Source organism: Vigna umbellata, chromosome 6 (assembly GCF_029865625.1).
Source record: "Vigna umbellata cultivar VRB3 chromosome 6, Vumbellata_1.0, whole genome shotgun sequence".
In the NCBI taxonomy this organism is placed as follows: Eukaryota; Viridiplantae; Streptophyta; class Magnoliopsida; order Fabales; family Fabaceae; genus Vigna; species Vigna umbellata.
Window position 1 is genome coordinate 23457609 of NC_142170.1, and position 24090 is coordinate 23481698.

Genomic DNA, 24090 nt, shown 5'->3' on the forward strand with positions numbered 1-24090 from the left:
GACTGAACGGCATAGTAGTGGTGACGGTGACGACCCTGTTTCGAAAGGGTTGGAGAACACAGTGAGAGACAAGAGTTTGTGTGAGAAGAGAAATGGAAAGTTTTGGAAGATTTAGTGCTGATATGAGACTATGCTTCCTCGGTTCAAAGAATAACCGATGCCTATACTATAAAAAATAATAAAAAAAATTAAAAATACAGAGGCAATTTTGAATTTCTAGGACTCGGTTGACGCCAACCCGAGGAGATAGCCTGATCTTTCTGCCTCGGTTCTGCAGATGCCCGAGGCAATATCTCTGTCAATCTGAATTTCAGCTTGTTTGCAGGGCGGCAGGAGGATACGCGGTATACGTTATGCTTCGGTTTCTGAGCCAACCGAGGTAGTAGACGTATTCCGCTTCGGGTGCTTTAAAACCGAGACATATAACTTCTCTTAAACTACGAAAATGCCATTGCACTTTTATACGCTTCGGTTCCAGTAAAACCGAAGCGTATATAGCGCGTTAAAAAGATGTTTTTTTACTAGTGAACGCTTTTTTAAATAAATATTGTTTATTGGTGGTTGATAATAAACAACGCTTATTTAAATAAGCGTTGTCTATCAGTGGCCAATAATAGACAGTGTTTTTTTAAAAGTGTTCTCTATTAATATAAAACACTCACATAGATAGTGCCTAAATATAAAGGAAACATTGTTTATGATTTTTTTTTGGTGGTAGTGAGTGGTATTAAGATGAATTGTGCATCTGGAATTATTTCATTACTTTATTTATACATGTAAATAGTACGGATACTTTTTGTATTTATATGTTCTTAAGATGGTAAATGGAGTTTAGTGATCAAAACATATTTTATAACCAAGATATTTAAATTCAAATATTCAATAAGTTCATTGTTAGCTAAATGAACTCACTAAATCATGACAAAAATGAAGTTTTATACTTAAAGGAAGTGATGCAATTTTAAATTCGCCTTCTTTCCTCTACTCATTTGAGCTACAAACAGTGCACTCAAAAATAACATGGTGGTTAGGATAACTAGAAATTCTACTCGAGGAAAAAGTGAAAGTCAAACGGGAAAATTATCTAAGTTTCAAAAATAGTGAGGCCATTTATCCGAAAAATTGCAACTACAAAAGATGTGCTGCTTGATCAAAAGACTCACACATATTAGATTTTATGGGTTTTAGTATTTTAGTTAGAGATTAATATTGTAGTATCACACTAGGTTATATCACTAGTATGTTTTTCTTTTTTTGTTTAGGTTAGACTAATACTTTAGTATTTTAGGTGCAACACTACGGTATATTATTAATATTTTAATATTTTAGTTAAAGACTAGTTAACCAATATATTAGATAGAAAAAACGAGCAAACTAATATTTTAGATGAAGACTAAAGTAATATTTTAGTTAACTAATATATTAGAGTCACATAATTATATATATTAGAAAAATTGTTTTTCTAGCTTTGACTTGATTACGTGTAATTATTAGTTTATATTATGTTTTTTTAGTTATTTAGTTGATTATATGTAGTTGTTATTTTATAATATATATCATTTTATGTATAAGTTGTATGATATTATTTTTTTCCTTCTTTTATTAGAGTGTAATATACAGATTAGTTTATGAGAATGAGAATACTGAATGAAAAAGTATTATTTAGATAAAAATTTATGACAAATCACTACAAAAATTTATATTTTTACCGGGGGTTATTTTTGTCATTTCCGGTGGTTTTAACCCCCGGAAAGTATGTTACCCGCGGTTACGAAAACTCCTGGGAAAAGCTGCGTCGCTAAGTAATTTCCGGCGGTTTTTCAAAAACCCCTGCTAATACCGACGGTTTCTTAAAACCCCCGCTAATACCGGCGGTTTTCCAAAAACCCCCACTATTACCGGCGGTTTTCCAAAAACCCACGCTAATACCGGCGGTTTTCCAAAACCCCGCGCTAATACCGGCGGTTTTCTCAAAACCCCCGCTAATACCGGCGGTTTTCTCAAAACCCCTGCTAATACTAGCGGTTTTTCAAAAAACCGCCGCTAATTACTTACAGGGGCTAAAAGAACCACAAAAGTTAACCGGGCCAAAACCGCAAAAAACGTATACAAATTTATTTATTTTTTAGTTTTTTATTGTAATAAAATGGGATTATGATAAAATTAGTTTTATTAACCAAACAGACAATGAAATAATATGAACAAAAACGGATTATTATATATAAAATATTCATTGTTCAACATGTTCATACAACTAATTGTTCATATATTAAAAAGAAAGATATTCAATACTAAATTAAAATACAAAAATATGACTGAGATGTTCATTACATTACTACAAAGGAAACAATGTCTAATTTTGATCTTCATTACTTTCATTGTTTGGCATGCTCGCTTGATCATATCCCTACAATATTAACATAATAATCAGTCAGTAATATATTTAATAAAAAGAATCATACAAATGAATTTAACAATTATTACCGGTGATGGTTGAAAAATGACAAACTGTGAAGATAATGGAATCAATACAATATATAAAGGAGATTTTATATGCAATACTAACAAAAAGATAAGATACAAGAATAAATAAAACTGTTCCTAATAATATATATATATATATATATATATATATATATATATATAATATAGATTTCTTTATTATATAATTTAGATGAAAATGTTCCCAACATCTAGCCGACACAGTTTTAAAAGAGGGTTTAGATATCATGTTAAACTCTATGAAAAAGATAAACAATAAGTTGAAAGAGTTTTAGAAAACACAGGTGCTTTATTTATATTAACAAAACAAGAATCAATAAAATAAATAAAGGAGATTTCACATTCTCAAATGAAAACGATATGATATGGAAATAAATAAAAATGTTCCTAATATAATATATAGGTTCAGCTTCTTTTTTCTATAATTATAACAATAATACATATAAATGCACTTTTCCGTTTTATTTGGTTATCAAAATTCAAGTAATAATGGATTAACAATAATTTGAAAGAGAGATAGACCAATTGCCAAAAAATAAACTAATTGACCAATGTCCACATGGCATGGAACCTGTCATAATTTTCCAAATAGATCCTACCATAATCAATACACATTTCAATTGTACTGCAGCATAGGTCGGATAGATTAGGTTATTAACTGATCACATGCCCAAGTTGCCAGGTTTCTAGACTGCCAAGTTTATACTAGTTGGTCTTTATTAGAAATTAAATAATTAAGTGCAAATTATATAGGACAACACACAAGTATGAAGAAAAGCTACCTTCCACACCACATCTCTTTTTGCACTACCAACTACACATGGATGATGTGAGCAAAGTAATATTCTGACAAATGAATCTGGAGCATGTTTCAGAGCTGCTGGTGACATCATAAGCAGAGCCTTAACCAACACCTCAACAGATGGAACAAACGAAACTTGAGGGTCCAAAGAAATATCAGTACCACTGCAAATTCAAATATTAAGAGTTTAAAAACAGAGTGGCAAAGATTGAGAATGACGGGGGCAGAAATACAAGACTATGATTGAAATGTTATACAACACTAAGACTCTATGTTTAATATCTTCTATAATAGTTAGTGAGAACTGACAAGTGGTCTTGAAAAGAACACCTAAATAACAATTAACAATTAACAAGCCATATTTATTAAGAAATATTAAGAAATAGAATTATACCACATGATACAAATAAGAAAAAAAAAACAGAGGTATTGATTTACATCCCCGAGAAATCAAAAGGATTGTTTGGAAACCCAACTGCAGGTCTAGAAGCAGCTCTTGGTCCTGCTGGAGAATCTTTAGATGGTGTTTCTTCTTTGGAAGTTTTGGAAGTTTTACTCTCTGCTGTACCAGCTTTGTCATCTAAGAAAATCTCGGCATGTGTGAAACTAGTGCATTTTCAAGGGTTCACAAAAAACTATTCCCGCTATGCTAAATTTCTAGCACTAAAAGTAGAAGAAATAAAAAAGGAGACAAAAGTGAAACAAATCAAATAAAGAATAAGTCAAACATAGAAGACACCAATAAGCAGAAACTTTCAAATAGCCTATTCTACAAGGAAAGGGTAGTCAATCCAATCCGGCCTACTCTGCAATCCAAAATCCAAATCATGAATTTGTGGCAACACAGTGCATTATAGATTTACACGATGATAAGAGCAATAAGGATTCATTAAGCAATACTTCATACAACAAGTACTTTTACATAATAATTCAGTACACACTATGATTTAAGTTCCATATAAGAAATTATATATTCTACTCTTAAGGGCAACACACTATCTCTTCAAACTTATAAATAAACTTCTCCTTTTGAACGAAGATTTGAAGAATTTTAGTTGAAAAAGAATATGAAACCATGACACTTTTAGGAGTATTGTTGAAGAAAAATCTACGTACTAAAACAAATATTTAGTCTATACATTAAAAAATAACTTCAACATAAATGTAAAATATTAATTGTTACCCAATAAATACAAGATGAAGAGAGCACAAATAAGTCCATTTCCAAGAAAGAAACAAATTCCCTTTTTGTCCTGGAAAGCAAAACCAATTCCTCGAAAGCAACACTGGTTAACGATTACATGTATTAATAAAAACAAACATATAAATAAACCAGAGAAGAAAAACAAGTATATAACACCTCTATGTTTATAGGAGTTTCTGTTGCATGCACACGACAACTTTCACAAGAGTATTGTCAATGTCATTACAATGCTCTCACAACCCAAGCAGTATTAGCATACACTTATAATTTTTAAAGGCAGTCCATTATAAATTATCATGTAGATCAGTAGAAATTAAGCTACATAAAAGGGTTGAATGCAAAGGGAAGACCACCTTTTCAGCATCTAATTGATCAAACAAACAAATAAGAATATTAAATAGAAAGTGATAATTTCTTATTCAAGAACCAGAATTACCGTGGCTCTTCAATAACAGTGGAGGATTTTCTTCTTCAATAGCTTGGAAACCAGGATTAGATGGTGGATAATATTGAAATCCACTGCTTTTGATTTATCATCATCAAAAGTCACCTAGAAATTAAGAGATTTGTTAGATATCATTAAAATTTCCCATATATTGATCTTGAGACTTCTTTTTTCTATAAAATATTTCTTTAAAGCTTTTCAGTGCTAGGAAGGAAGAATAAATAAGTTAATTGGAAGTTAAGTATCTAAGGACTGTTAAGAACTGTGTGAAGAAGAATACTTTCCAATTTTGGTCAAAAGTGTTGCAGCAGGGAATTTACTTTCCAAAACGTGGGTTTTTTGCCATAAAAGTCCTATCATCTCTTTCTTCATGTTGTCTTTGTAAGAGAATATAAAACTCAACCCCACCAAGGTCATTAAATTATCTTTTCATGAAGGGACGATGCTAAACATATATAGATTATTAGAAAGATTTTGTACTAAATTCTAATGGATGGATAGGTAGATACATATAAATTCTAATGGCTTTAACTTCTTCAATGTATTTCAAGAAAGAAAAGTGAATAAACAGAAACTTGAAAGTGATTACAGAAAAAACTAGAGAGTTTATACAAACTAGAGAAAAAATTCTCGGCATCAACTATGATTCATACCGAAATGGTGAGACAGGGGAGCAATAAATTTATACAAAATTAATGTGGATGAGAATATAAACAAACCAAAATAAATAACTTTCTCGGGATGAATTGAATTTAAAATTTCAATTTCAATTGAATTGAATTTCAACACATTGAAAATTTTGAATTATCCTTGATCTATAAGATTCCAATTTCAGATCGGTTCTCTTCAACTCTTCCTTCAACCAAAGCAAAAATTTCAATTAAACTCAGACACCCTAATGCTAAGAAGACGAAAACGAACACATCAAACTAATAGCTTAATCAATAGGCTTAGGGTTATAGAAATAGAAAAGAGAAGTTGTACCTTGAGAATGCGAATCTCGTTGCCGAGAAGACGTGAAAATTTGACGACATCGTGGGTGTTCATATTAGCCAACTGATCATCTTAGGATCACACCTCTGCCACACATTTCTCACCATAGTTCTGGAACTGCAAATTTCTAATATTATGTATATACACGTATTTCTACTGCAGCAAAATATCATGAAAATGGAATGTCTTACAATCACAACTGTGTCACAATATCATAAGATATGACGAACGGTTGGAGGCACAGAACCTTCGACAAACGATTGGAGCCTCGCTCAGCCCATAAATGCAACGGAAGACCAAGACCAATACGAACGAAAGAGGCCTTGTTTGAAGAATGTGGTGCGGTGCATTGTTTGAAGAACGCAAGATGAAGACGGGGAGAGAGGGATGAGCTAGGGTTTTGGAGAAGGATGGGAAATGAAGGTGCAGACAGGAGAGGAAACTAATTTGGAGGTAATAAGTGATAATTAAAAAAAACCTAACTGCGGTTTTAGTCATAACCGCCGAAACTCTCCGGGGTTTTTAAAAGCACCGGTAAATAACCCCTCTTAAAATATATTATTTTTGTAGTGAATGGATAACGATAAACACTGTCATGAATTCTTTTGTTAGAAATACTTTACTCTATAATAATAATATTGTTTATTTTAGGTGTTCGATAATTCATCTCTTATATTAAAGAGGTCATGATTGAAATAACACGTCAATAAAAAAGTTATGTCCTCCCATGTGTACGTTAAGTTTTGATAATAAGGTTTTGTTTTAAGTTTTATACTGTCAATTTTAAGTTATATATCTTATTATTTATTTTGATTTTTGAACTATGTACTTAAAATGAACAGCTTAAAATATATATTATTTTTGGGAAATTTTTTGTATTAGAGGTTTTAGTTTCGTACAAAATCAAAATTAATTTAAGAAAAAAATATGAATATTTTAAGTCTTTTACGGTAAATAGACTTACATTCAATGTTTTTTTTTTTGTAATTAAAAGCTATTAAAACTTATGTCTATTAGTTTATCACTAGTAAAAAAAGGTCGTTACCCTTGCAAAATAGACTTCGGATTAGGTGAAAGCGAAATATATAAGCTTATTACCTCGGTTCAATACGAAATCGATGCCTAACACACTGTCACACTGTCACATCTCTCTCGTTGGGTTTGTCTAATACCCAACAAGAGTTAATGTAATGTTAGCCTATTTCTTATATACCCTGAGCGTGTATATATATATACATATATGTTCGTGTGCGATCTTTAGACCAAGTGCATTAATTTTCCGTGATTCGCTTTAATTATACTTACAATAATTTTAATTTACTAAAGATTAGGCAAAACCTTTTGTCGTTAGATTCCAATGAACATTGTACACACTTGGCCCAACAATACTTTATGCAATGCGGCCACAAGTTGTATTCAACTTTGTTTATCTAAAATATCATAAAATATTTTAAGATATATATAAATAAGGGATTTGTTAACACGTGCGTCTATTTTTCACTTACTACATTTTAGCAATGTATATCGAATTTTAGTAGACAAAAATATCCTTATATATCATGAATTCTAAGTTTTAAGGTTAAGGGTATTTTAATCATTTTCATTTTCAAAACTAAAAAAATAAAAAAGAACTCCCGAAACCCTTCCTCACTTCTCTCATTCCTTTCAACCTTTTGTCTTTCATCTCTCTCATTCCAATCTTTTCTCTGTCATCTCTACTGTAGCTCCAATTGAAAAAAATCAGAAACACTTAAACAATCTTACAAAAAATGATTTTATAATGAGTTTTCATTTTATAATTTTTGTCTTGTCTATTTTTATCTAATTTTCACAAGCATAAAAAAATTGGTAATTGACCTCGAAAAAATCAGAAATATTCTCTGTTAAACAATTTCTTACAAAATATGATTTTATAATGATTTTTCATTTTATAATTTTTGTCTTATATAATTTTATCCAATTTTCACAAGCATAAAGGAATAATTGGTAATTGATCTGGAAAAAATCAGAAATACTCTCTGTTAAACAATTTCTTACAAAAAAATGATTTTATAATGAGTTTTCATTTTATAATTTTTGTCTTATATAATTTTATCTAATTTTCACAAGCATAATGACATTAAAGGAATTGCTAATTGGCCTGGAAAAAATTAGAAACACTCGTTGTTAAACACTTTCTTACAAAAAATGATTTTGTAATGAGTTTTCATTTTATAATTTTTGTCGTATATAATTTTATCTAATTTTCACAAGCATAATGATATCGGAAGGAATTGGTAATTGGTCTGGAGGGTTTTTTTAGAGATAATGATTCAACATATGTAGATGATGAAATTAGAGAGGTTAGTGAAGATGGTGAAATTGAAGAGATCTTGAATGAACCTTTGCCCGAAGGTGAATATGTCAATGACTCAACTCTTTACAAAGGCAAATTGTTTAACGACAAGTGTTCCTGATTTTTTCAATTGGGGCTATATGACATAGAAAAGGTTGGAGTGAGAGAGATGAAAGAGAAAGGGTTGAGAGGAATCAGAGAGGTGAGTAAGGGTTTGGGGGTTTCTTTTTTTTTTTTAGTTTTGAGAATGAAAATTATTAAAATACCCTTAACCTTAAAACTTAGAATCCATGATATATAAGGGTATTTTTGTCTACTAAAACCCGGTACACATTGCTAAAATGTACCAACTGAAAAAAACAGGCGTACGCGCGTTAGCAAACCCCTATATATATATATATATATATATATATATATATATATATATATATATATATATATATATATATATATATATATATATATATATATATATATGAGGGGGACAGGTGTCTCCAAATAAAGAGACCAAGTGTTGCATGAGCATATAAATATATATAAAATTTAAACAAAGATGGTCTCATTATTTTCATATTATGTATCTCTCTAAAACAGAAAACTCTACTTTTCCTCTCCCTTCTCTCTAGATTTTCTCACTGGAGATTCGTCTAATCGGTGATTAGAAGCTTCCTAGACGATCCAAACGTCAGGAGTTTCCTATCTAACCGATCAATTTTGGGTTTTCAGTGGGTAAGTTTCGTTTCTTAGATTTTGGTGATTTTCTGGAATTTCTGGCACATGCAAGAAAGCCTTGTTGTTTGCATGTGTTCATCAGTCTTCTCTTTCCCTTTCTAACTTCATTCTTGGTATTTTTGGTTGGTCTCTCCTATCCAATCGGCGAGTTATATATATACTCTTAGGGTTTTCTGGTGTGGTGAGCAAATGTTTGGAAAGAAGGAAGTTGTGCGGTCCAGTTAAGAGGTAAGGGAAGTTAGTTGATTTAATTGATTTATTTATGATGTATGAAAATTGTTGGTTGATGATACTACATGTATGTAAAAGTTGAATGTTTTGTGTTCGAAATGTTTGTGTGGGCTATTGAATGCTATGGTTATGTTGTTATCATTTCTGTAGAATTCTGGGAGTTTTGTCGAGAGAATTGTGAGGCAGTAAAATGATAAAAATTGGAGAATTTGTGTTCGAGGTAGTTTGGTCTGCAAAGAGATATTGGACAAGTTGTTTAGAACTAGTGCCGTCAAAATGGGTTGAAACCCGTTAGCCAACTTGGCTCACCACGGGTTTGAGCGGGGTTGGGTTGGAAAAAAATGTAAATTTTTTTATGCGAGTCAATTTTGACCCGGCTCACTAAGAACCCGGCTCATATGGGTTAAACCCGTGGTGGGTCAGATTGGCTCACCAACCCATCTATTTTTTTTAATTAAATTAAATTAATTATTCAAATCCTATTTTCTTTTTTGAAATCAAATTAATTAAATTAATTATTCAAAACGCACAACCTTTATTTAGCAATAGAGCCTTTCACGCGGCTGTCTTTCCAAAAGTTCCCTCTGGAAATAAAACCCTAAGATTATAGATTGGATAATATTATAGATGGAGATAAAGAAGAAGATGCCTCAAGAGAGCATAATATTGTGGATTTATCCATTCAGGACTCTAATTTAATAGATGAATAATTTATAAATATATCATTTGTTTTATCTTATTTTTAGATCTATCTACAAGCATGACAGTTTTATCTTGTGCTATATATTTTTGTTAACGGCTATACGTAGTTTCTTGGTTAAACGGTTGTATATGTCTCATTAAACTAAATTGGCAAAATTTTATGCTTGATAGCTTAGAATATATATAACAATATATTTCTTTTGTTTTATTTTCTTTTATATCAGTTGGTCCAATTATTACTTTTTCAATTTGATTGATCAAAGTAACATGTTATAAGAATCTGAGTAGAAGAGCGTGAAAAAAAAGTTAATTAAGTGAGCCAATGAGCCAACCCGTTTAACCCACCAACCCGTGGTGGGTCGAGTCGGGTTCAAATTTTTTTGGCTCGCTAATAAATGAGCCGGGTTGGGTTGGCTCACTAAGTGACCAACCCGTGGTGGGTCGGGTCGAATCGGGCTGGGTTACCTGTTTTGACAACTCTATTTAGAACTGGTTAGAGCCTTTGAATTACTCGAAACTATACAAAAAGTAGGAAATCTGATTTTCAGTCCTTGAGTTAATGATTCTGCATAATTGATTCTCAAATCTAAGATGAAACTCTCTAAATGATGTTAGAAAGGTTTAGGTATTCTTAGTTTAGTATAGATATGTGTTTGATTCATGTTTGGAGGATTAAAAGTTGGGGAAAATGTTTAGTTTTGGTAAAAATTGATGTGTTCATAATTCTGCAGAATTATGCAGAAAACTGAGGGTTCGCTGTTGACCGTTCGGTCATGCGCTGATTTGGTTGTTCAGCCTTAGTAGCGCTCGGTCTCGGTAGTGCTTGTTTTATACTAGCACTCGGTCTCGGTAGTGCTTTTTCTGTATTAGCGCTCATTCTCGGTAATGCTTGTTTCGTACTAGTGCTCGGTCTCGGTAGTGCTTGTTTTGTATTAGCACTCGGTCTTGGTAGTGCCCAGACTTGCACTAGTACTCGGTTTAGTATTGGTGTTCGGTCTTAACTACGTTCGGTCTTGTCCTTTGGGAAGTGAGAAACCGTTCGGTCTCCATCAGTCTCATAGTGTTCGGCCAAAGCTTGTAGTGTTCGGCCAAGCACAATAGTGTTCGACCAAGCTCAATAGTGTTTGGCAAGCTCAATAGTGTTTGGTCAAAGATTGTATTGTTCGATCATGTTTTAGTCTTCGGCCATTTACTAAAAAATTTACCTAGTATGGACCGTTCGGTTCTGTTCTGTGGATAAGTGAAAGACCGCTCAATCTTTCACTAAGGGTTCGGTTATATTAACCTAAACAATATTCTTCAGTTTGGTATTGTTCATAGGTTAGGATTGATCATTCACGTTCGGTCTTATTCAAAGGTGGGGTTATTGTTTTACTGTTATAGGTGATATTTATTAAAAGATGTGATGAATAAGGAATGATCATAATTCTAATGTATTGATGATTAAGTATGATGATATTTAAAGTGTGATTTGGATGGAATAGTATGGAAATGAAAGAGTATTCCGTGGAGGAATATCTCATGATTGGTATTGGAATGGTAAAGTATGAATGTGGACAAAGCTTTGGCGTTTATCCTGGTATTCTATGATTGCTCATTCTCACGTAGAGAAGAGTAACTCATGTGTGGGAAAGACAAGAGGTCCTAGTTCATGAGGTGAACTTGGACAGAATGGATTAACCTCGGGTGGCAGCTGTTGAGGGCATCCCAGCTACTACATCACCCGGGTGCACAAACATCGTAGCTACACAGAATTCATACAGTCAAGACAGTCAGAGTAAAAGTGATCGGTCATAACATGTTGGTGTGATTTTTGTAGATGTATGACTGTATTATATGTTTATATGAATTGTATGTCTACATATTCAATTAAATTGCACTAGCTTATCCTTATTTTCCTGTCTTGTCATATGGTCCTTTCGGTCGTCCTTGTCTTTGCAATGATCACTCTATGAGTGTGAGCAGAAGGTCTTGATGACTCTTTGGAACAAGTACTGGAAGAAGAAGAAGGTAGTTTAAGAGCAAGACCGTTCGGTCTTGTAATCCTTTGGTATTAATGTAGGACCGTTGGGTCGAGACCCTTCTGGTATGACCGATCGATAAGCTCTTTTAATGTGTACTTGTATTTGTTTCTGTAAAGTTTTAATTTATGGTTATTACAAAATAACTGTAAGTTAACTTTATTCTCCTTGTAAACTGTCATATTTTATTATAAATATAAGAATGCTTAAGTATAGTTTTATCTATATATTTGGATGTTTTATATATATATATATATATATATATATATATATATATATATATATATATATATATATATATATTTAAATTTTAATAGTTTTATTTTGTTATGAATGATATATTTTAATAATATTTCATATATTAAAATATCATATTATTATTATTATTTCACTAATTATTATATATGTGAGGGATAAAAGGTTATATTTGTTAATATTAATTACTATTGATATTATCAGTTTTTATTAAAAAAAATTCATTAGACTCAAAATCTTTATAAATATACATGATATTATAAAAAAAAAAAATACAGCTCATTCTCTCTTACTCATATATTTATATAAATTCTAAAATTCTTTTACTCATTCAAAGATAGAAGAAATTTTTGTGAGTAGATTTCATTTTGAATAATAAGAGATCCAATTCTAATCTTCAAGCTACCATTAAAATTTTGTCATCTAACTAAGCCTGTGTTGTAAATCCTGATAAAAACAAACCTAAAAATGTTTGGAGAATAACGACGGAGTAGCCGACTTCCAGTTGTTTTATCATGAAGGGACCACCTTTGCAATGTGAATAATTAAGCTTCTTGTAATTTGTCTGTTATATTTATATATATATATATATATATATATATATATATATATATATATATATTATTTTAAACAAATTAAAATTAAAAATGTGTGATAAAATTTAGTCTGTATATATATTTTTTGGGCATAAGGTCATAAATCGCAGTTAGAATATCGGGACAGAACTAGGCATTATTATGAGTTCAGTCCATTGAACAAAATAAAAAGGGTGTGCTTATGCTGTAAGGTGGGGCTACAGCGGTGGCAAGCTGGAGACAGTCCAAGGATGTCATGATAAGGTCACCACCAATAAAAAAGTTGGTATGTGCATACATCAGCTTCAGATCCAAAAAGTTGCCTAAACTGTAGGCGTGAAAAACGGTGGGGCCAATGAGAACTGAAACAGGACCATGATATTAGCTTTAAGGGAAGTTGGATGAGATTGAGCAGTATTTACACTCTATATTAATTAATTTCATTGATTAGTAATAAAAGAAAATGTCTCAACCTAAGGTTGTTACCTTATATAAGGTTATGTTTCTGTTTCATTAAAAACAAGGACAAAAGCGAAGGAGAACCTTCCTAGATAGGGTAAGCAATGAGGCTACCAAGTTCAACCATCCAGCTTCTCTACCAAATTCTTCTTGTTTGTCTACTGAACAGACCCAGCTTTGCAGTGAAAAAGGTGAGACCTGGCAATTTCAAATCTTGAATAAAGGTAAAAGAAAAACAGTGGAAAAGATCAAATCCTAGTTTGTGGTTTTCAATTGTAGTCATATGTGGTGTACTTGGGAGCTCACTCACATGGCCCAGAATTATCTTCATCTTTCGTTGACTTCAATCAAGTGACACAGTCACACCATGAGTTTCTGGGATCTTACTTAGGAAGGTATGAGAAAACTCCAATTACAGCACATTATTAAATCACGTATGATACACATTTGCACCGATTGAAATGTCTGAGTTTGCTTTTTTGTAGTCCTAATACAGCCAAGAACTCCATCTTTTACTCATACACAAGACACATCAATGGTTTTGCTGCCACTTTGGAAGAAGAAGTAGCTGCCGAGATAGCAAGTAAGAACAATGTATCCTCCTTTTTTCTACTCTTTGTCCCCTTTCTCTCATTAAGAGCCTACCCTTCTTGTTCAAACTTGCTTGTAGAGCACCCCAAAGTGCTATCAGTGTTTGAGAACAGAGGAAGAAAGCTACACACCACTCGATCATGGGAATTCATGGGGCTAGAGCATAAAGGCATGATCCCATCTGGGTCAATCTGGAAGAAAGCCAGATTTGGTGAAGGAGTCATAATTGGAAACCTGGATACAGGTAAGTTTCCTGATTTCTGTGTTTAAAACTCTTGTTATTCTTTTCAAAGTGGTCAACAACAGCTTCGAATTAATTGGGTTTGATTATTATTATTATTATTATTATTATAATTATCATTATTATTTTATTATTGTTATAGTGTTTTTATCTAGATCGTTGACTACTACACTCACGTGGAAGATAGACAAAGTTTATCGCATCGTATCCCTATTCCCCACCACCAATCTCTTTCCAAAGTTCGATCATTTCAAAAAAGTTGATTTCATAACATTAATATACTGTTAATTTGAATCTTGTAGTCAATAGGTTGTAGACGAGTTCTTTTCTATAATGTTTATTTACGATCTTTAAGACATAGACTAACTGCGTTAATCTCCCGGGATTAGCTTTAAGTACACTCACAATATATTTTAATTTATAAATTACACCTATTTCCCATACTACAAACGTTATCAATAACCCGATCATGTTCCAAAAATTTTTGTGGTTATATTATAATGAATAGAATGATGTTTGGAGAATAATGACGGACTAACCGACTTTCAGTTGTTTTATCACAACCACCTTTAAAAATGCAGTATGGGTTAGGCTTCTTCTCATTTCTCCGTTATATATACATGTATTTGTGTATATATTGAAATTAATTTTTTTTTTTCCAATGCTTGGTTTACGTATTGTCATATGTTGATTATTTCAAACAACTTGAAGCGCACACACACGTGTCATAAAATTTAGTCTATGTGTATATTTTTGAGGCATAAGGTTTTTCCTAAATCATAGATTGGAACAAAAATATACATTATTATGAGTTTTGTTCATTAGATATTGGTAAAACAAAAGGGTATTATGTTATGAGGTGGGGATAGTCTAAGGTGCAATGATAAGAGCACCATGCGAATACTTCAGCTTCAATTCAAAATGTTGCCCAACCTTTACGTGTGAAAAGTGTGGGTCGGGGTATAATGAGAACTAAAACAAGACCTGATGATGGCTTTAAGAATTTGGATGAGATTGAAAAGGGTAGATTGTAGAAATATCCGTTTATGCTTATCTTATTTTGACCACACATTTTGTTATCTTTTGCTCCCACCACATACTTTTAGGTGTTTGGCCTGAATCAAATAGCTTTAGTAAAGAAGGATTGGGACCAATTCCATCAAAGTGGAGAGGAATATGTGACAATGGACTTGATCATACTTTTCAATGCAACAGGTATAATTTTCTTTTTTTATTTTCTTGGATATTGTTAAAGTGATCTATATGTTGTTAGGTATCTCAATATGATTTTAAGTCTTGAGCAAAAATAAGAAAGCTAAGAACCATATAAAGATGAATACCTATAATTTCATTGTTTAAAGGTTTTAGATTTAAGATAGTGTCAATATCATATGAGTTGAACTCATGTTTTATTAGTTTTGTAATTCTTCTTTTAAAGATCCACTGGTCCTTTTTTAAATTCCTCCCACCCTTTTTACTTTTGGCATATACTTTTCTTTAATAAGAATTCAATAAAAGGGTTAGGGGAATAATTTCAATACTGCAATTTTTTAACTTTCATTTTTCATTTTTCTTATTAATTTGTATCATTTCATATCGATGAAAATGAAAACATGGAAGATAAATATCACAAAAACTCACTGCCCACTAAATGTTTGATTATATGATTTTGTTTTCATAAATTTAAAAACTATTTCTTAATAAGGAGATGTGAAGATTAAAGATAAAACCTCGTTCAATAGTTAGAATCAATTAGATTTTTTTCATTTCACATATAAGAATTCTTAAAACTCATGGATTCTTCTTTCTGTAGAATTGATTAATTATAATAAGTTCTTGAAAAATAAAAATAAAAATTGAACTCTTTAAAGGTGTGCTTCTTAAATTTATAAATTTTCAAAGCATAACTATATGTTATTGTGTTAGAAATAATCTAAAAATGAGCTTAAGTCACACATTATGTAAAGGTGAAAAATCAAACATTATATAAAAAATATTTATGAATTTATTGTCATAAAATTTTGGATTAAAAATGACATAAATTCCTTAAGTGGATTAGGCTCAGATATCACATTTATATAATTTCACTATAGTGAACCCTTATTGAAAAGCTTATTAGTGATATCAAAATCTTTTATTCGTCTTGATTAATAATTTAGATCATTGTGATAACAACAACATAACAATATGATATACTAAATTATATAGATGTGATGATTCACTTTAATAAACTTAATGAAAACAAAAACAAAAATACAACAAGTAAAGATAATAAGTTGATAATGGCGACAAAAAATAAAAAGATAAGGACATAGATAAAAATAAGAGACTGACTATCACTTTGAGGGTTGGAGGTGGACTAGAAAGCTCAAGAACACTCTAAGAAGAGACTTCTCAACTCTTAACTCTTAAGATTAGTTGAAGCATAATTACTTTACTACTCAAAATATTCAACCTTTCTCAACTGGAGAGAATCCTCTTAAATAAGCTAAGAGAAAGACCTCCTAGCAATAATACAAAATAAAAGGACACTAGATAGCAAAATCAAAAAGGGTCTTCAAGAAAACTAATGATTGAGAGATAGGTCGTATAAAGCGAAATGTTTTCTAATCATAATATCATCATAAAGTGCATTTTCTCTCTCCTCCAAATGTATATGCAGTCCAAAAGTGGTCCCTCCTCCAAAGATGTTCTCATTTTCTACTTCTAAAGGTCCTTTTAGCAAAAGCAGGAGTGAGTGAGTACACCCCTTTGGGCTAGGATCCTCCTAAACATTCATTCCTCTAAAAGAGTGACAAACTAGGACAAGTGTCACTAGCAAACCTACAAAATTAATTAATAAAGTTAAAAACAATCACGAATGAATGCTAAACAAACTTAAAGAAAGTGAGAAAAATGTCTCCCTGTGCTTCTCCTAATCCTCTTAAAAAGAACTTATTTAGTATGAGAAATTATAAATTTGTATCATAAAAAAAATTTCACTGTTTTTTTGAATTAAAAGTGATATTAATTCTTTACAAGAATTGTAATTTTTCTTTAATGAACTCCTCCTAAATAAACCCATTATATTATAATATAAATAATTTAATACCTTAAACTTTAATTTAATAAACGTTGATTGTTTTAAACAAGACAATTCTCTTGAAATATCTAACAAAACCTTATTTTTTTATTTGAAAATATAGGATAATCCAAACCCTTTTCGATTTTATACTGAGCGGGCCTATCTCAAAAATTGACTAAGAGAAGACCAAACATAAGAAAAAAAGGTACCTTCGTTTTATTTTTTATTTACAAAAATTCTGAACTTAATTTATATTAAGATTATTATTATTATATGTGTATGTGCTCGGGTAGATGTGTTCGTATTTTTGTATGAATATAAGTAACATCAATACTATTTTAATTTAGAAATTACGTAGAAACTTTCTCGTCTATTTTGCTTAAATTCTTATTTTAATTTGTATTTAAGTTATTTTTATTTAAGTTAAACTTTCTCGACTCACTATTTTTTCTGTATCAAATTTAATTTGACGATTAGTTAAATGATTTGCGAATCAGTTCAAAGTAAACTTCTTTCTATTATTTATAATTTAAAAATAAAATAAAATTTGTTTGAGTAATTATTTATAAAGGTAATGTTGTGTTTGATCGAGATAATGTAGGATAATTAATTTATTTGAACAATTTAAAACTTTTTACACTAACATGAAATTTAAAATTTTTTGAAAGATGTTTCAAATTATTATAAAAGAATTTCAAATATTTTGAGAAATATAACAAATTTGAAAAAGACAAATTAATTTGATGAGAGTGGAACATCAAGTTGATGTGGCACATATTAAAGATCGACCCGGTTTAAGTAAATCCAAGGTCGAGCGGATTCGTCATGGATAAATAAATAACAATGAAATTAGTCTTACCTACTTTTAATTGAAAATCAAAACGAATTGACTAAAATGAAAATGAGTTTGTAATGTCAAAAGTCAGAGACAAAACTTTCCAAACGGAATGGAGTTATCCAAATATTTTTAAAATAAAATTTTACTTAAAAAAATTAAATTATTTTATCTAAATAAAAAATTAAAAATACAATATATTTCAGTTATTCCATTAAATAAATTATTTAAGAAACAAAGAGAATGTAATTGTAAATTATTCAAATATCACATATTTCAATTTCTTGAAATTTCTATAATTCCTTATCTATCACAAGGTAAATGTAGAACAAACTTGTTTAGGAACAACTAGTTTTGTATTCTAAACAATTAAATAACTTTTATTTAAAAACTAAAGTGTGTAGGATCAGAAGTTGGATAAAGGGAAATGATGTGCAGTTTAACAATTTAATCTTCGTCACATTTTACCAATACCACGTTTCTTAAAGAAATTGTTAAAGTACATTAGTAACATCCTCTTTTTTAGTTTCCTTTTAAGACCATCAAAAATTTCAAAGATTTTAGGAAAAACAATAATTTTACAGGTTTTTATTTATACTTTAATTTTGTGTGGGTATGTTTTTTTTTTAATTTAATACTTAAATTTATGACTCTTACCATTAGAAAATCTTAATTAATAATTTTAAGAAAATTAAAATAATACTTAATATTTATTTATTTAAACATTGTTACTAATAAAACAAAAATAAATAATTACATCATTAGCATTATGATTCACAATGAAAGAAATTGAATTAAGGTTATTTTCATTTATTTCCTTTTAGAAAAAATAAATTTATTTTTTTATTCGTCATCAATAAACTTATGTAAAAAATTTATGATAATAAGTCATGTAACGAAAGGTAAGGAGCAAGATAGAAAGAGAAAATATTATTACTGTAAAGCAGATATTACAATATAAGAGAAAGTTAGATGTCGTTAACTTTTTTAAGATTATTTTGAACCAATGTAGAAATACTGTTCAGTAAACATGACCGAATATTTATTATTTAAAATAATGTTATTGATTATATATTTATTAAACGACACAAACAGCAACGAGGTTAATAATTGTGAAAAGAAACATATGGTACAAGTGCTGCAATCTTTCGTGAGGCTGGAACTGTGAGGACCATGTATTCCTCGTGAAAGACAATGTATGTTTTGAATTGAACACACCAAGTTAAACATGTTGAATGCGTATGCAGGAAGCTAATCGGTGCAAGGTACTTTAACAAGGGCTACGCCTCGGCAGTGGGCCCACTCAACTCTTCCTTTCAGTCCCCACGTGACAAGGAGGGCCATGGCTCCCATACTCTCTCCACAGCTGGTGGCAACGCCGTTCCTGGAGTTAGCGTCTTCGGCCAGGGCTTCGGAACAGCCAAGGGCGGCGCTCCCAAAGCCCGCGTGGCGGCGTACAAGGTCTGCTGGCCCCCCGTTGCCGATGATGAGTGCTTCGATGCTGATATCTTGGCCGCGTTTGACGAGGCCATCCACGACGGTGTGGACGTGCTGTCAGTGTCGCTCGGTGGGTCCGCCTCAAGCCTGCTCAATGACAGCGTAGCGATTGGATCATTCCATGCCGCGAGTCGAGGAATCGTGGTGGTTTGCTCCGCCGGGAATAGTGGGCCTGCCGATGCCACTGTGAGAAATCTTGCACCCTGGCATGTCACGGTTGCCGCCAGCACCATGGATAGAGAATTCCCAGCTTATGTTGTCCTCGGTAACAATATCACCTTGAAGGTGCTTTCTCTTTTTCCCACTACTTTTTTTAACCATGCAACAAGGCTTTCCCGTCAGGCTACTATTATTTCAACAATTTTTTACATATATTTACATGCATTATTTATCTTTAAAATTTTCTTTCTTTACAAATAAAAAATTTAATTTTTTTTTAATAACTAAAATACCTTTAAAATGGGTTCTCACATGATATAAATAATATTAAAAAAAATGTTTTCCTTCGACTTATGTAAAGATTATTTGGATTGCATGCAAAATTGACTTTTTTAATGTTAAAATTATCTTACATACAATAACAATAAAATTTGAAGAAATAATTTTATATAAATGATTTTATTTTGTATTTCTCTATTTTAAAATTCTTATAAAAAAATCGCTGACATTTTTTTAAAAGTAATTATTAACATCCTCACGAACATTAAGTAACATCCAAACTCCATATTGATTTCAATTCTTACTGTTGGTGTGACACTTCCAAATAAAAAATTCAATTTCTTATAGGGCTTTGATTTTGAAAAATCTTAATTTTAATTCTTATAATTAAATGAAATTAGTTATATTAATTATATGACATACAATAATATACTTAATATTTGTTATATTAATGTAATTGAATGATGTGTTTTTTTCAAAGTTTATTCAAGTTTTAATTTATGTTTTTAATAGTCTAAATTTAATATTTTAATACTTTTTTCTTTAATTTATTATTTTATTTTTGTAGTTGTTTGATTTTATATAATGCTATTTATAATCTATGAAGTTAGATGACATTAATCAGTGATGTTGATGATGTCATAAATAGTGGTGTAGTCAGCATTTGTCATATAGATTTAATAGAGTGTGATACTATTTTTTTAAAAGATTATTAAATTTATATTAACTCCTATATTTTTGGAAGGACAATATATTTATATAAATGATATTGCTTTAAGAATAAAAAGAGTTACCAACAAGCATTCATGTCGTTAGTTTTGGTCTCCCACAAGTTATGGTACTCATGTCGAAAGGTGTTTACCCATTCCGAGTATGTTAGATAAGCTTTGGTTATTGCTTCTTTTAATTGGTATAGGAATTAATTATTGCGCCTTTAACTGAGATTTTAGATTGTGAGAATGAAATAGAAATGGTTCAAGGAAAAATTAACATTTCAAAAAGATGAAAGTACTGAAATATATAAATTTTTAATTAAAAATTCAAAAATAAACAAGTTTAGTTTGGGACCACTAAAAACGTATTTAAACTTTTAATAAACTTTCAAAAAGTTATGTCACTTATATTAATATATAGCGACAAATGTTGAGTAGAGTAAAATAATGGAAAATTTAGTCAGTTCATTAGAAATAATATATAAAATTTGATGGACGGAACAAATATTTAAATCTTATTTAGATTTATATACAAAGTATAACTGATATTAGAATTTATTATTTTGTGGATGAGTGTCATTTTAACCAATAAGATTTTTTAAAAAGAAGAATATTAGGAGAAAATAACTACAAAAAAAAGCAATGAAACAAAAAAAAAAAAGATTCTTTAAAATTAAAGAAGTAGGCTTACATTTTATGTTCATTATATTTGTTGTTCAGGATTTGTAATTTGGATGAAGGTAAATTAGAAATGATAAGATTAAAGTTATAATTGGTAATTTGAGGTCGCTTTTTATGGGTCATTCTTTCATTTTCTGTTCAAGTTTAATTTGAGGTGGATATGCTTTTTATTTTCAATTATTAACTTTCATTTAAAGAAACAAAGTGTTAAACATTACATGTGATTAGATAATGCAGTTTAAATAAGCATACGATATCAGATATAACCATACAATTATATCATTAAATTTAATTTAAGGTTCTACAATAAATCACGATTTATCATTTTTTAATCTCCTTGAATTTGATAAGTTTTTCTTCGGTTTTGAACATACTATATTATTTAATACCGGAAAAGTACTCAATTTCACCATGAAAATCATTAGTTTAAATTGTTTGTATAGTTTCATATGTAGCGATTTCAGAATTTGTGTGAACATAGCGACCCATATATGTGTGTGTTATATTCCAAATGCAGATGTGGCATCCCGTGGATTTGAGTTTAAATAGACATTAGTCAATAATCTTGTTTGCTTGATTTGAAGGGTGAAAGCTTATCAGCTGCAAGATTGGCACACAAGTTGTACCCAATTATTAAAGCTACATATGCTAAATTGGACAGTGCAAGAACAGAAGACGCGTGAGTATAAAACATCTGAAACTCATTATTGCCATCATTGCTTGAAAATCAGCATTACACTTGACATAAAAAACTTATTACTGAATATGGTGAATAAAATTTAGGTTTACTTATGATTTAAGTACCTATAAATAAATTTAAATACGCATGCAGGGTGCTGTGTCAGAACGGGACCTTGGATCCCAACAAGGTGAAGGGAAAGATCGTGATATGTCTCCGAGGGATAAATGCGAGAGTGGACAAAGGAGAGCAAGCTTTACTAGCTGGTGCCGTGGGAATGGTCCTTGCTAATAACATGGCCAGTGGCAATGAAATTATAGCTGATCCTCATGTTCTTCCTGCTTCTCATATCAATTTCACTGACGGCATTTCTGTCTTCAATTACGTCAACTCAACCAAGTAAGATCCCATATATATTCTAATTTTTCTTAAACAATGTAAACGGTAATCATGAAACTCATCTTTTCAACATGGACTTGACTACTTCAAGTTTATCTATTGCCAGGTTCCCAGTGGCGTATATTACACATCCAAAGACTCAATTGGGTACTAAGCCAGCACCGTTCATGGCTGCTTTTTCATCTAAAGGGCCAAATACTGTCGTGCCAGAGATCCTAAAGGTGGCATTACTTATAATTTTCCTTGGAATTTGTTGTCATGGCTTAGATATATAAGTATCTAACAACTCTACTTTGTCCCACTGTTCAGCCTGATGTCACCGCACCGGGAGTGTCAATTATAGCAGCCTATACTAAAGCCCAAGGACCAACCAATCAAGTGTTTGATAAGCGCCGGATTTCGTATAATTCAGTGTCAGGAACATCAATGTCGTGCCCTCATGTTTCAGGCATTGCGGCACTGTTGAGAGCCTCGTATCCTTCGTGGAGTCCTGCTGCTATTAAATCAGCAATCATGACCACAGGTATAAAATATGTTGGAAATATAAAACATGGCATCTCTCAAAATACTTATATATAGAAAGCAAATTGGATTAGTTGGTAGTAAATATAGCTCCGAACATGTTGAGAATTTGTCCTCCGCTACTTTCAGCCACAACACTTGATAATGAAGTGGAGCCTCTGCTGAATGCTACTGATGGCATGGCAACACCATTCAGTTACGGGGCAGGACATGTACAACCAAACATAGCAATGGATCCCGGGTTAGTTTATGACACAACAATTGGTGATTACCTAAACTTCTTATGTGCTTTAGGATACAACGGGACACAGATCTCAGTGTTCACAGAAGGTTCATCATATGTGTGCCGCAAGAAATTTAGTCTCCTCAACCTGAACTATCCCTCAATCACTGTTCCGAATCTCTCTGGGTCAGTGACTGTTACGAGGACATTGAAGAATGTTGGTTCTCCAAGCACGTACATTGCTCACGTTCAAAACCCGAATGGGATCTCTGTTTCTGTGAAGCCAAGCATCTTGAAGTTCACAAATGTTGGTGAAGAAAAACGCTTTAAAGTAACCTTTAAGATCATGAAAGGAAAGGCTACGAATAACTACGTGTTTGGAAAACTGATATGGTCAGATGGCAGACATTATGTCAGGAGTCCAATAGTTGTGAAGGCTCTCACGAGTAGAAATTGAAGTAGGTGATGCAATTGAGCTTAATTTGCACTGCTAAATGATTGGTAGAATTTTCTAAATTGTATCATATATATGTTCTAAATTTATTCTTATGATCTCTTGCCACTGATAAAGAAACCTGCAAGTGGCTTTGAGCATATATTTTACTAGCTGTACTATTAGTATGATTCCAATGAGAAATAAAACCTAACTCGTTCATCCTTCTATTTATGAAATCTCGCAAGTTTCTTACTCCTGGCTTGCTTTAGGCCACACTTATATTTACGGAACAATAAGTTAACAACTTCTTTTTTAACAATTTTTATAATAAATTACGTATCACTGTTTTATTGATTTATATATTTGAAATGGACCCATCACAGTATATTTGAAATAGACCCATCACAAGTTAATACATATACTATTGTAAAAAAATTATAAAATTAAAAGTTGTTAAGAAAATATTTTTCTATATTTACAACGATTAAAAACCGTTACTTAAAATATAAATAAGC

General features: G+C 31.2%; 2 protein-coding genes across 7 annotated transcripts; one reads left to right on the plus strand and one right to left on the minus strand.

Moving 5' to 3' along the window:
• Window positions 1–2193: 2193 nt before the first annotated feature.
• Window positions 2194–6389, minus strand: LOC124829931 (protein ILITYHIA-like). Of its 6 annotated transcripts, XM_088092602.1 has the most exons (6): window positions 6138–6389; window positions 5938–6063; window positions 4945–5058; window positions 3781–3884; window positions 3285–3468; window positions 2194–2407 (listed from the first exon to the last, which is right to left on the minus strand). In XM_088092602.1, the coding sequence occupies exons 4-6, from the start codon at window positions 3882–3884 to the stop codon at window positions 2354–2356; spliced, it is 342 nt and encodes a 113-aa protein (XP_087948728.1). In that variant the 5' UTR covers window positions 4945–5058; window positions 5938–6063; window positions 6138–6389; the 3' UTR covers window positions 2194–2353. The 6 variants fall into 6 exon arrangements, 2 of the variants coding, with proteins under 2 accessions (XP_087948728.1, XP_087948727.1); XR_015780206.1 differs by lacking the exon at window positions 3781–3884 and adding an exon at window positions 4488–4557 and having other exon boundaries at window positions 5938–6388; XR_015780207.1 differs by lacking the exon at window positions 3781–3884 and adding an exon at window positions 4488–4590 and having other exon boundaries at window positions 5938–6388.
• A 6899-nt stretch (window positions 6390–13288) lies between these two features.
• Window positions 13289–23802, plus strand: AIR3 (Subtilisin-like serine endopeptidase family protein). The gene is made up of 11 exons (XM_047303520.2): window positions 13289–13447; window positions 13536–13651; window positions 13742–13839; window positions 13927–14091; window positions 15195–15303; window positions 19235–19769; window positions 21901–21995; window positions 22149–22394; window positions 22501–22615; window positions 22704–22917; window positions 23046–23802. The coding sequence occupies exons 1-11, from the start codon at window positions 13361–13363 to the stop codon at window positions 23594–23596; spliced, it is 2331 nt and encodes a 776-aa protein (XP_047159476.1). The 5' UTR covers window positions 13289–13360; the 3' UTR covers window positions 23597–23802.
• Window positions 23803–24090: the final 288 nt, after the last annotated feature.